The sequence below is a fragment of the Panulirus ornatus genome, chromosome 58, assembly GCF_036320965.1.
Source record: "Panulirus ornatus isolate Po-2019 chromosome 58, ASM3632096v1, whole genome shotgun sequence".
NCBI lineage: Eukaryota > Metazoa > Arthropoda > Malacostraca > Decapoda > Palinuridae > Panulirus > Panulirus ornatus.
The window spans coordinates 16,442,219-16,456,484 of NC_092281.1; the positions used below are offsets into that span (position 1 = coordinate 16,442,219).

General features: G+C 50.3%; 1 protein-coding gene across 12 annotated transcripts in view; it reads left to right on the plus strand.

Moving 5' to 3' along the window:
- The window catches only part of LOC139766577 (uncharacterized), a 228,066-nt gene that overhangs the window by 178,808 nt on the left and 34,992 nt on the right, over positions 1–14,266 (plus strand). For 10 of the 12 annotated variants that reach the window (XM_071695417.1, XM_071695418.1, XM_071695419.1 and 7 more), the window contains 4 exons: positions 9,964–10,145; positions 10,330–10,608; positions 10,784–10,916; positions 11,166–11,192. In XM_071695417.1, the coding sequence (XP_071551518.1) occupies positions 9,964–10,145; positions 10,330–10,608; positions 10,784–10,916; positions 11,166–11,192 (621 nt within the window). The remainder of the gene's footprint in view (positions 1–9,963; positions 10,146–10,329; positions 10,609–10,783; positions 10,917–11,165; positions 11,193–14,266) is intronic. The other 2 variants (XM_071695424.1, XM_071695421.1) reach the window with 2 other exon arrangements.

Below are 14,266 nucleotides of genomic sequence, written 5' to 3' on the forward strand. Positions count from 1 at the left end.
ATGGACAGGACAATCCTCTCTTCATTAAACTGCTCGTTTGCTCTCTGTACGTTGTTATCTCACTCTCGTTGAAGCAATGGTAAAGATACACTGATAACTCACTCGTAAGCTTACGGTCCTCGTTTGATGAGGTGAAAGTGTACAGTGAAGATGGCCGTCTTGGTAACTTGATGTTTCACTTTCAGTATACGATAATCGCACACTTGATCAGTTGATGAGTCGTTCCTAACAGACGATGATTACCCATCCTTCATGAATTGATCATTCGCTCCCAGTAGATGATGATCACTTGATCAGCCGATGGGTCCCTCTTGGTATAATCTAATACACGCTTGATAAAAGGACTGATGATTCCCTCTTGGTATACACGCTAATACACTCTGGATCAAGTGGTGCTCCACACTCAGTAGACGGTCGTACACGCTTGATAAAGAGGCAGTTGCTTGGGTTAAGAGATCGCTCACTCTTGGAGACCCCTGGCTGTACTTCTGGCAGTTAGGTCACAGCTCTCTCATTTGCAGCCTGTTAGCTTACTCTAGTAAGCTAAACAGATAATGATCTGCCTATGTTTAACCAGTAACCCACTTTTAACCCGATTAGTCCAATCCTAATCTCCTCATGAGGATGTGGGAACGAGTAAACAGGTGACTGTTTGATACGTCTGATATGAACTCGTACTTGGGATACAGTAATTCCCATTAAAACGTCTAGTAAATTGATAACTTAAGGGATTATGATAAATCAGTTGGATACGTATGAAAAATGCTTGAAAATTATTTGCCATTAGCTAAGATATTCTATTTGCTTGTGATTCTGTTTGCTTGTGATTATTTGGTAGTATTTTATGGTCGGATGAATCCGCAAGTATTTTGGAAATATATTCATTGGACGCACCGTGACATTTTGTTATTTTGTAGACTATGTCTCGTACGTTCCAGTTGTAACAACTCCGCCTCGGAAATTCGATAAGTGGGTTGTAGATTGGGTTAGTGTTATGGAAACTAATGTTTGTGTTGTGTTCGATCTCTTGGTTAAAGAGGTAAAAGTTGTGGGAGTCCGAACTTTTGGTCCGTGAGTTGTGAATTTAGTCGCTTCGTCTCGGTGATTGGGTGAGTAGATGAAAGCATGTAGGTACTGGTGATTAATGGCTGTGTGTCGAGCGTCGTACACATCTCGCGTTGGTAGTCGATAGGACTGTTTTGTTGCGTGTTGTGACTAGAAATCAAACCTTGTTTGAGGGGGAAACAACGCCGTAAGATATATATAAAAAAAAAAGAGACAATATAGATATGGTAGAGATATTGACGTGATCGTGAACTAGAACTTCAGTGGCTCACTTGATGTGTTGACCAGATGTACCGTAAGGAACGGACGAGAGGTGGGTGACCTCCCGGACACGCTGGCTCAACGCGGCATCGCGAGACGTTTAAGAAATGTATAATTTCTCCTTTTTCCTGTTGAGGTGGGGCCGCCGTGGTGGTGTGTGGGTAGCGCGGCGCAGCTGCTTTTCGAGGACCCTGGATCGATTCCCACTTCAGAGTGAATCGTGGAGAGGGTTGCTCGCTCATGGTATTCGCGGGGCTGACCACTCACAATCTGGGGTTATTTGAAAGCCTGTTGGAGCCCTTGAGGTGTTCACTTATAATGGAAGCAATTCAGGGGATCGGGTGGCAGCTTTATGTCTTGAACACGACCTTTTTCACTTTTTTTTCTCCCTTAAGGAAATAATTGTCTGTAGCTTCGGCTAGCGCTCCCGATGGAGCCCATCATCTGAGGGACTCCCTCTCTGGTCGCAGTTGCAGCTAACAATAGCTTATCATCATGAAGACACACCTGCTTATCACAGTCAGATCATTAGCTTTTGTTTAGGTTAGGTCAGTCTTTTATTCATCCCACGTTGATCATTCTAGTAACGTTTTGACCAATCAGTAAGTTCCAGTTGATTGTGCAGCTGTATACTAACTCCTCCCTCTTTATAACTGCTATGGTAGGTATATCCAGCCATCTTTGCACCCGTTAACTCCTGAAGTGCTGCATTACCACTCGACTGTATCACCTTGAGGAGCCGCTACAATACGTGCCACAACCGTAGCGTGTCCGCTACAATACGTGCAGCGGTTGTGGCGGGCCAGTCACAACCTCAGCAGACGGCCGAACCAGCTAAGGTTTCGGGAAGTCTACTTGTCAGGTGTCTGGTGGGTTTCTTAGACGACCTCGGGAGTCGGTAGGCCGGCCGGTCAGCAGGAAGCCCCGCGCACACCCGCCTAGCATGCCTCTCCTCCTCACAACAAGTGCTCCTCCCTGCAGCAACAACACACACACACACACACACCACACCACACCACACCACGCCTCACCTCACCACACCACACCACACCACAAACCTGGCGCACTGAAGCACACGGCTGTGTTGCAACTCTCCCCCCAGATCAGAACCGTCAACACGCCATCACTGATATTGTCCATTCGAAACACAGACGAAGTGGAAAAGAAGATATGACATGATCTCCGTAGATTAAAGTACCACAAATCACGATCGGAACTTCTTATATAAAAGTCATCAAAACTTAAGAGCGGGTCTTGACCAGCTGTCTGAGGCCCAGAGCTGTGAGCAGACCGGGGAAGTAAAGGTGTTCATGATATACAAGGCTTTACTTTAGATAAAGCTGCGTGCATAGATCATCCCCTGGTGCGAGGAGAGATAGCCAAACGTCAAGATAACAAGATCTCACTGAGGGCTTCAGCCGTCGAGAGATGTCGAGCAAAAGGTGGAATGATTATAAAAATGATAATGAGAGGCGAAAACAGTCCTGTGCCACGCGTGTGGCTTACAGATGAAGTAACACGATATAAGCTGGGCTGGAGCTGCCAAATGGAAGGGGAGTTTGTTGTGGACGAAACAGACGCTGAAGAAGGCGGTGCTGGGGAGGCATAGCCCTCGCAGCAGCCTGGGGGAGGGGCATTGTGTGGAATACTACCACATGAGCCACAATCTACCACATGAACCATAACCTACCACATGAACCACAACCTACCACAAAAATCATAACCTTCCCCTGGGGTCACATCCCACCACATAAGCTACATAACCTGCCCTATGGGCCACAACGTGCCACATGAGCCACAACCCACCACATAATCTATAACCCGCCATATGAGTCAAGACTCACCACATGATCCAGAACATGTCACATAGGAGCCACAACCCACCACATAAGGTATAACCCTGGCACATAAGCCAGTGTTCAGCGGAAGCCCCAGAGTGACTCATAAGCTCCGATTTACAGCATAAACCATAAACCAAAATAAACCATAACCTTCCTGCCCTCACCTAGTCCACACACCTGCCCCTTCCCCCAGCAAACCTCACACACCTACCCCTCCCTCCAGCAAACCTCACGCACCTACCCCTCCCTCCCAGGAAACCCTCGTCGAGGGAAGCATGGGTGGGTGTTCCATGTTCCCGCTGTTGTCCAGATCATCAGACTTGTCTGCAGTTTGTATCATCGTTGCCCCTCAAGTCTCTCCGCGCCCTACTTTCCGAACTGCTGCTGCTGCTGCTTCTGCTGCTGCTTCTCCTTAGATATGAACCGACTGGTTTCACATCCAGACGTTCGTGCTGTGCTACGGTGTTTTCAGTGTAGGGGTATTTTTTTCATTTGTACCCGCCATGACTTGAGGGTGCGTGATTTGGAGGCGAGGGGGCGTCGGTGGCATACATCCTCCCTCCCTCACTCCCTCCGTCCCCCCCGCTGGCGTGTAAGCCGCCCCCCCACACCTTCGGGGAGTGGGTGGGTGGGTGGGTAGGGTGGCGTGCGTGACCCTTGGGTGGGGTGGGTCGAGGGTAGGGGCGAGGCGGTAAACAAGTGGCCCTCTGGTGGTGGCCGGCGTTATTTGTCATAGTGGTGACACGATGGCACAAACCCCGGCTTATCTTCCTCTAGTAAATACTCGTTCGGAATCGGGAATGGAGTCAGTCTGGTGGAAGAAATGGTGCAGCTGGCAGGGGTCCAGGCCAGGCCGGCGGCCAGGCTGGCCCGCCTGGCTGGCCCGCCTGGCTGGTCCGTCTGCTTGGCCCGCCTGGTCTGGCCGCCCTCCAACCCCACACCCCCCCTCCCCCCAAACCATCCACCCCTCACCCCTACACCTCCTTCCCATCACGTAGTCCAGTGTGTCATAACCCGTGACGTCACTCATGCTAGGCCTCCCCTCCACCCTCGAAACTCTCCTCCCTGTCGCGCGCGCGCGCGCGCACACGCACACACACACACACACACACACACACACACACACACACACACACTTTCCCGTCCTTTCGCCCCTCACACTCTGTCACTCCTCCGTCCTCTGTCGCTCTCCCTGTCGACCCTCCGCCTGTCACAGGTCTACTTCCTCACACCAGAATCCCCAAGTCATCCGCCCCCTTCCCTGTCATCCACGCCCTGTGACCCGCACTCCAGTCGTCCTCCCCTTGACGCTGGTCTTCTTGTCTATCCATCCGTGCCGCGCCCCCTCCCTACAGTGTCCCTCCCGTGCCATGCCTCCTCTGTACCATCCTCCCTCTGTACTGTGCCTTCTCTGTACCATCCTCCCTCTCTACCGTGCCTTCTCTGTACCATCCTCCCTCTGTACCGTGCCTCCTCTGTACCATCCTCCCTCTGTACCGTGCCTCCTCTGTACCATCCTCCCTCTGTATTGTGCCTCCTATGTACCATTCTCCCTCTGTACCGTGCCTCCTCTGTACCATCCTCCCTCTGTACCGTGCCTCCTCTGTACCACCCTTCCTCTGTACGGTGCCTCCTCTGTACCATCTTCCCAGTGTACCGTTCCCTCTCTTTGGACCGTGCACCACACACCCAGCAGGACTTTTCAGTGGTACGTCCCTGGGCTGCCCCTGGCCAGTGTAGGGCTACCCCAGTGCCCCTGGGGGAAGGCCCAGCTGATGTTCCTCACGCCCTAAGGGGTTTGAGGGAGGGTAAACTCGTAACCATCGTGTATGTGTCGCTAAGATTACCCAAAATCATAAGTAGATTTCTCACACGGCCACTTACACTTGAATACTGGCTTACGTTTTACTTGCTCGATGAAAAATATATGAAATTCAGCTATAGCTGAAGTTAGCTGTGTGGGGCCATAAAGAGCTAAGAGTTGCAGGATATCGAGTGAAGGTAAAAAGCTGACTTTTGCTGACACTCTCCCACACGCCTGCCACGGCCTCCCACACGTGTGGCATCTCCTTCCACAAACGCTCACATCCATGCCCTCCCCGCCCACAGCGCCATCGCTGCAACCAGTACACGCCCACAACCCGGTCGCCACCACCCACACATGTCCAAGCCCCCGTCACCATCACTCACACACACCCACGCCTCCGTCACCATCTCCCACATACGCCCATAACCCAGTCTCCACCACCCACACACACACCCACATCTCTGTCGCCAACATTTTCAAAATATTACGAGGAACTTAAATGGCACAGATACAAGGATGCAGTCACTCTCTCTCTCTCTCTCTCTCTCTCTCTCTCTCTCTCTCTCTCTCTCTCTCTCTCTCTCTCTCTCTCTCTCTCTCTCTCTCTCTCTCACACACACAAGACTTTTGTATTGAAAGGCCTGTCGGCCTGTAAACATACACACTTATGAAAGCATACAGGCTGCGACAGACTGGAAAACCAAATTTTGGCGTACACACAGAACGAGACAAGAACATACCCTTCCATACAACACTGTGTACATAGTTTAATTTTTTTTTTTCAGTGAGTCACTGTTTTCACACTGTATGAACAGGACCACTACCGTGATAAAGTCTTTTGATTCCCTCTTCGTTAGTTCACTGTTTTCACTGTTTTGATAAAGCCACCGTGCTATGATAAGTGTACAGTGACGGTCAGTTTTTGTTCCCAGGGTCAGAGATTAAGGTTATCATAAGAGGTCAGTGCATTTTTTATTTCATCTTTCAATGCAGTTCATTGTAGGGTCAAGGTCAGCTATTAGGTCAAAGGATGTTATCGCGTTTCACTGTACCACACAGGTGTGAGTGCCACCAGGATCGATACATTATACGGTGCAGTGACTTAATATGGTGTTTGGACTCTAAAGTTCCAAAGTACGGCTAAGTTCAGTAACGCCATTCAAGTTCCAACTCCGGCTAAGTTCAGCGAGGACGTACCATTAATGCCCCACTGCTACCAGGGTGTGAGTATCACCAGACTGAATGAGTCACGAGGAGCAGTTTACTACTAAGATCAACGCATCATAAAGGTGACTCAGCCATCGACGTCATGGGTATTCAGTAGATTCAGGGGCGTGTTAAGGTCGGTACGTCGTCAGGGTCAGTGTGTGTTATCAAAGCCAGTGAAGTACTCAGGTCAGGAACGATGTGAACACACTTCAGTGTACCATCATCAGAGCCCGTAGCTTGATCAGGTTCTGTACCATCACGATCAGTGTAGTCACTGCTGTAATGGTAATATGAAGGATGATGTACTACTAAGTCAGTGTATTATCGGGTTCAGCGTATTGTAAAGGGTTACAGTAGTCTCTCGTTCACTGTATCAGTCTCGTTCGCGTAGGACATGAGGGTCTCGTTCGCGTAGGATATGTGGGTCGTCTGAGGAGGCTAGAATGTCTCCAGGTAAGTCAAGGAAGGGTGTTTCCCTTGGAAATGAGATTGCATCCAGAGTCCGCAACTCTGCAACTTATATCTAGTCATCTGTCCGTGTCATTCAGGTACCATCGTCTGCTGGTCGTCCACAGCAGTCCACCTACGAATATCGCACTGCCCACGGACGATAGATGTACAGCCATTATATTTACATCCTAATACTGAAATACGACTCGTTACAGACCCATCATGATGCTGATAGACACATACCACTTCTCTCGTGATCTTGATTATGTACGTGTGAATTTTCTTTTAAGAAATTGATCCATGTATGAAAAAAAGACCATCGTGGCCAAAATTATCTGCTAATGATTCGATTAAAATCACGTGTAATGTACGAAAAAGAAATTCTAAATTCACAATTCAACCGCATCCTTCCCTTTCTGTAACTCGCTGATATGCTGTTTGGCATTTTGTTCCTAACGTGTACCTGCATTTTCATCTTTTTATTTTTGGAGCGACATGCACGGGCAAAGCATGCCAAAAATCAGAGGCTGTCTGGGTCGAGAAGAAATTGTAAGAGAAAAGGAATGCAGAAATTAATCAGGTCTCTGCAGATGTCAGTAGACCTGACTTTTAAAGAGAGAGAGGCTATAGGGAGGAGGCAAGACGGAAGGAGGGAGAGCCATCTGCAGCGTAGATGTTCGAGAAAGAGGTATCATAACCGTCAGTCCTCGAGTGGCTGATCCCCCACACAGAAACTATGGGAAGCAGCAGCCAGACGCGTACCTCGGGTCTAAAGCCTTGATGGCATGGATAATGGCTACATGCAGACAGCTTGCGACAAACGTGGACTAAATAATACCTGGAGAGAGAGAGAGAGAGAGAGAGAGAGAGAGAGAGAGAGAGAGAGAGAGAGAGAGAGAGAGAGAGAGAGAGAGAGAGAGAAATATCACGACGTACCGGGGGGGATGGTTGAGGAGAGGTGATGCCAGGAGGATTAATGAGATGCAGGGCTTTTTGATTCCACTCTCGTTAATGGAGAGGTGGATTGAGAAGCGACCCAGGTATGTGAGCAGTACTCCACGCTAGGATGAATGAAAATCCTGTAGATATAGGATAGCTCTTCAGATAAAGGATAATTACGGCACCTATACAACACCACCAGCTTTTGGGAGGTGGACTTTATGATGTTGGTTACGTGGGGGGTTTCCAGGATAGGGTTGGGGAACATGGCCTATTCCCAACAGCGAGTGACTCTTAGGAAGACGTATACGAGGTCACTCAGCTTTAGCACTAATAGATTTGAATCATGTTGCTACCTCTCCATTCCGAGATGGTGCACGGGTACGAGCTAGTAGAAGAGTATGTTGTCAATGGTTACTGAATTTCGAGGAAATAGGGATGGGACGAAATATACGATGCATGAGAGGACAGAGTGAGGAGAAGACACCGCGCCAAGTGGCATTACGATGACTAAAGGTCCACTACGTGAACAGTGGGAGCTTGTGTGTTACAGTGGTCACAAACACCTCCCTGGATCAGAGTTAGAGATCTCATAGTGTCGAGTGTAAGGCAGTGGATATTAATGTCCTACGGAGGGAAGGGTTAGTATCTGAGACTGTGAATGTTGTGGGTGTCGCTAATGCCGGTCAGTGGGGTCTGGGAACCATCCAGACGTCCTCGAACGGCGGCTCTGTTCGGGTGGAGATCACCCACTCACTCACTCGCATTACTACTCTAAGGCACTCCCAGGGTTGCTAGAGGGGAGGGGGCGTCACGTGAGACTGCAGTAGTCCCCCAGAATGTCATCTTAGCACTGACCCTCTGCTGTGTCTGCTGCTTGACCAGGCTGCGACTACCAGCCCTCCTCGCCACGTTTCCCATTCCCTTAAACTGAAAAATGGGTTTATCATGATTCTGCTTCGTGACAGCTGAAGAAACGATAAGTGTACGGCATTAATAAGTGCCATGTGCCATCGATTTATGTTTAAACTGTGGCGACAGACAGACCGTTCCCTCCTTATGTCGTCTCAGAAGATGTAAGATGAATTTGGGACTGTTATCCTGTAGGTCTGTTGTCCATATACGTTCTGACTATGGTCCCGACTCCTGTGGGGTATGTAAGTTGGCCATTGATGAGGGATGACCAGTGTCTCATATCTCTATATTAGTTCAGATTTTAAGGCGTTTACTACCACGCTTGATTATCAGGTTCTGTAATTTATATTGTATGCATTACGAATTTCAGAGTTTTATTGGTGTTTATATGTATTATGATTATCCCTGGGGATAGGGGAGAAAGAATACTTCCCACGTATTCCCTGCGTGTCGTAGAAGGCGACTAAAAGGGGAGGGAGGGAGCGGTAATCTGGAAATCCTCCCCTCTCATTTTTAATTTTTCAAGAGAAGGAACAGAGAAGGGGGCCAAGTGAGGATATTCCCTCTAAGGCTCAGTCCTCTGTTCTGAACGCTACCTCGCTAACGCGGGAAATGTCCAATATGTATGAAAAAAAATGTGTTATAATGTGATGTGTATGATAGTGTCCAGTACTGTGCCAAGGTAAGTGTGACTAACACAGCCATGCTATGACCAGTCACACTGTTACCAAGGTGACCTTGCCGGGGTCAGGGTCTATTCTAGGTAACAATTGATGTTGTGTCAGAAAATACTGAAAACCCTCAGTGTCGAAAACCAGAAATTTTGGTTACTTTGCCTCACTTTTGTCTAAAGAACCACAATATTCACCTGATCCTTTTATGGGCGTGAGACAGAGCACTGATCTTGTGTTCAAGGGAATCGTGGGTTCGCATCTCACAGTGGGCGAGTGAGGTCATCTAGAATATGATCCGTCGGTGTTTCTCTCGATGACGTAATAAAACGTTGGCTCCACTTTTGTGCGTGTGTGTGTGTGTGTGGTGTGTGTGTGTGTGTGTGTGTGTGTGTGTGTGTGTGTGTGTGTATGCATTCCATGTGTCACAGACGTCACCGTGACGTCTCCAAGCTCCTGCTGCCTCTTTATGTTTTTTTTTCCTAACGTTTTTAGCGATGTGGTCCACCGCTGTATCCGCGACATGTGTGTATGTCACGTAAACCAGACATGATCCACCGCCCCCGTGTATATATATCACACTGACGTCACCAAACATGTGCTGCTCCACCTGTTGTTTCGAAGCGTCATTCCGTGATGTCACCACAAATGCCCCGGCCGTGTTGGGGGTGTGACGTTACCAAGCCTAAGACCCGCCTGTGTTACAAGACCTTTACGTGACCTCGTGAAGGGAGTGAGGTCGCGTGTTAGGCCGTTGGGCAGCATGTTGGAGGGCGTGCACTAACGTTGGCTCCTCTCTTGACAGCGTCGCAGCATGTACGTGGACACGGAGTCGGCCTCGACCATCGCGTCCACCGACCACCTGTCCCCGCCCTCCACCACCTCCCGCCTTAGTGAGTCCGACATGAGCGACCTGGACCTGGAAGATGGTCACCGGGAGCGACGGGCGGACGGTGCCTCCATCAGCAGCGTGGGATCCTCCTCCAGGTGGGTGCTGGTGCCCGTCGGGGGCCTGCTAGGACATATCCCTGAGTTATTTGTGGTAGTCGGGATAGTCTGTCATAGGTCACATCTCCCGCGTAGCCACGTTGTGCACTTTATCTAGAGCTGAGCTTACCGGTGTGGGCGTAGGCCAGGTAGGGTAGAGTAGTAACGTAGTGTGTGGTTGCAGTCCGCCGCCCGAGGAACGTCAGATGGTGTTGGGTGACCACCGGTCGCGGCGGGACGCGACGTCTCCGCCGGGCCGCCGTCGTACCGCCACCATGATGGGCCGCGAGGACATGAGGTACCGCACCAAAGACCTCACTCCCCCCGCACACACCACCCGCGCCCGCAGCCACTCGGCGGCGCCCACAGACTCGCCTTCTCTTCATGTGTCTCGCTCCCGCAGCAAGTCGCCTCGCCGCGTCCCCGAGTCCACTAGTCGCTCCCTCTCCCCTCCCGAAGCCAGGTAACACCACCCGCCTCCCTCAGCAGTCTGCACCTCACTCAGACCTGCGCACACCTCCGCACACACCACTCGCTTTGCCTAGTCCTTCTCTGCCACAGTCTCTCTGATGCTTTCATTGACTTATTCTAGCCAGGTGTGTCATGCGTGGCGGGTAACGTGTGTGCCTCCCCTACAGGCCCGGGTATGGTGGCTCTTCGAGGATACCGTCCCGCAGTGCCACAGCCACGCCCACCGGCTCCCCAAAGAAGCGCCAGCTGCCCCAGATCCCCGCCTCCCTCCAGCACGCCTCCAGGGACAAGGTCACGCAGGTAGGGGCCGCCCCGCCCTACGGTACATTCCCCCCCTCATGATACAAACCATTCCTCACGCCTAGTGTTCTTGTCCTGACATCCCTCGTAGTCACTGCGAGATTACCTTTAACTGTATCACATTAGAGGCCAGTACCCTTTTCCCATGGCCAGTGTCCATTAGTGTAATGTTATCTGGATTATTTATGAGATTCATCTATGGCTTGTAAAACCTCCCCCCCCTCACTGAGTGTTCCCTACTTTTGGCAGCATTCATACATGGAGAGGTCACCTCAGGTAAACAAAAATACACATCAGGAACCTAAGTCTAGCGGCAGAAGCTCACAGTATTCCGGGCCAGTCCCCTCCACCCTTGCTGGATTGTCTCCTCCCAGTTTTCTCCCTCTCTCTTGCATTAGCCACCAACTACCATCTTGTCAGACTGATCTGAGCTTCCGCCTCTGGATTCCTCCTGCCTTTGTATTTCTCAAAAAATTTATATATATATATATATATATATATATATATATATATATATATATATATATATATATATATATATATATATATTTATATATATAAACTATTTTTTTCAATCCGTCTATAGAAGCTAATTGTCGATGTTGTTAGTACTTTGCTTCTAGTTTACGTCTAAGCCTTGGGGATAGCTAGCAGTGGGCGAGGGCCGCGCCTGCAGCTGTAGCCAGCAGGAGACAAGGCGGCTGGCGGTGCCTGGCCACACGCACTAATGTAGTGCATGGAGAGGCGTCTGGCGCCTGGCTTGGGCCTCGCTCTCTCACGACGCCGCCATCACGAGACGTGTTGGGTCCCATTCTATGTGTGTGTGTGTGTGTGGGTGGGTGTGGGTGTGTTTCTGTATGTATGTTATGTACGTATGTATGTACGTATGCTGTGTGTGTGTGTGTGTCTGTGTGTGTGTGTGTGTGTATGTATAGGGAGTTTGTGTACACGTGCGCGTGTGCTCGTGCGTGTGCACGTGAATGCGTGCGCCCTCGGGGAACAAATCCCACGACGATGATATAAAGCCACGAAAACTACCTCGTCTCATTGCCTTTGTTCGACGACTCTGTAAAATCGATACCTAGGACAGCCTCCCCTCCCCCCCCCCCTGACCCCTCCTCCCTCCCCCCCACCCTCACTTACTCCTTCCTTCCCCTCCACTACCCCCCCTCCCTCCTCCTCCTCCCCCCTCCTTCCCCTTCCCTCCTCCGCGAGCGAGCCCTCTTGAGTCGGGCTTAAGGCAGAAGACACTAGGCAACACCTGTGTGGTGTTCATACCCGGCGGCCGCGACGTGCGATCACACGCCCTCCGCTACCACCACCACCGCTGCCGCCGCCACCACCGCCACCGCCGCCACCACCACCACCACCACCACACCCTCAGTCTTCTCCCGGGGTTCGAGACTCACACTCACATCACACTCGAGCCTCGGTGGTGACTCCTCCAGCAGCGGCAGCAGCAGCGCCAGTTCGTTACCTCCGCCTCCCGGGTGCTCTGATCTGGAGAGTCGCAGCGCACCTGAGTTTTGATGATACGGAAATGTTGTGTTGCCAGAGATCGCAGCGATGGCTCGCCCGTGTCACGCGAGACGACGCCGCCACAGAGACCGTGGCACCTAGCGGGGATGAGCTGGTAACTGTCCTCTCTCTCTCTCTCTCTCTCTCTCTCTCTCTCTCTCTCTCTCTCTCTCTCTCTCTCTCTCTCTCTCTCTCTCTCCGCGTTCCCGGGCCCTCCCGGGTCACACGCTGATTTCGACATCGAGTATTCGATGTTTCATTGTGACTCACCCAAGAAATGAAGAGGATGTGAACCCTCTCCTCCCTTTGGCGGCACGACACTCAAGGCCAAGGGGGGGACGGAGCACCGTGCCCCTGGGTCGTACCGTCATGCAGAAGGTCGTACCTTCGTTCTGGAGGGTTGTACCGTCGTCGTGCTCAAATGGGGTTGAAGCATTTCACCTCATGCGCTCGTTACCACATTGCCTCCAGCGCTTGGTTTTTTTTTTTTTTTGAATGAAATGTTTGATTCAATGTTTCCACTGTTTCCCCACCACCCCCTCCTTGACTGACTTTCCTATACAGAGGCTGGGCTTCGAGGTTCTCGTGAACTGTTGTGAAGTGTACGTACCGAACAGATCGGTTTACAGGCAAAAGACATCGACTGTTTCGGTCTTTTTTTTAATGTCTCTAAGATTATACAGAAAAACAGACTGAGGTTATGGCGAAGTTATGATCTACAAGAGAACTAGGTTGTTAAAAGGTGAAAGAGTTAGTGAACTGTTCTGGTTTGTGATGGAGTTATCTTGATAGTCTGCTGAAAAATGAAAGTTAAAACGTATCCTTGAAGCCAAATTCGTCCAGCTGGCAGATGGTGACTTCTATATATAATCGTGCAGAAAAAAAGAACCCTTAAAAGACCTTTTGCAGTATTGGTCATAGGGTATTTTCCCCCCCTCCCTCACATAGTTCGAGACATGTTGTAAGCATAAGACATGAAGGGTTACACTTTCAAGATATCAATAATGTGGTAAAATCCTTAAAATCATCAACTTTGCTCCCGGGTTCAATCCACGCGAATATGGGAAGCAAAGTTCTTAAATTCGTGATCGAATTTGACCAAGTGTCAGATATGGTGGTGAGGTAACGGCGATGAGTTAAGTGGTGGTGGTGGTGATGCTGTTACAGAGCGATGGAAGGAACTGGAGGTTAGAAATGTGGTCTGAGTTGGACGATGGTGGCGACGACTGTGTCAACAAGAGGTAGTTAAGGCGTGACGGAACAACCTAAGGGGAGTATGTGTGTGTGTGTGTGTGTGTGTCTTAGAAAGGAAGATGAGCTGAAGTGTGAATTATCCATGTCGGTGAGCAGTGGAACGAAAGGTTACGAAAGCTTATCAGGAGTCGATGTAGGGGATGACGACCGTCAAGCAAGACTGTGAGACAGTAAATGGACGGCGAGATCCGAAGGCCAGGGTGAGATGGCTGGTGTTTGAAGGAGGGAGATGGATAACAGGCTGAAGTATATGGTAGAGTTGTTTTACCAGTCGAGTGGGCGACAGTAGCAAGTCCATAGCTGGGGTGCGTTTTCTGAGGCCTGCCCGTTGTAGAGAGGCGACTGGCTGGTCATGACGAAGGCACCCAGTGGGAGAGGCCAAGTTGGTGACCTCGAAGGAATGTTGCAGTTTACTGTATCTGAGAGAGAGAGAGAGAGAGAGAGAGAGAGAGAGAGAGAGAGAGAGAGAGAGAGAGAGAGAGAGAGAGAGAGAGAGAGAGGATGGATGAGGCGGTGTGTGTGTGTGTGTGTGTGTGTGTGTGTGTGTGTGTGTGTGTGTGTGACTAGAGGTGAGATCA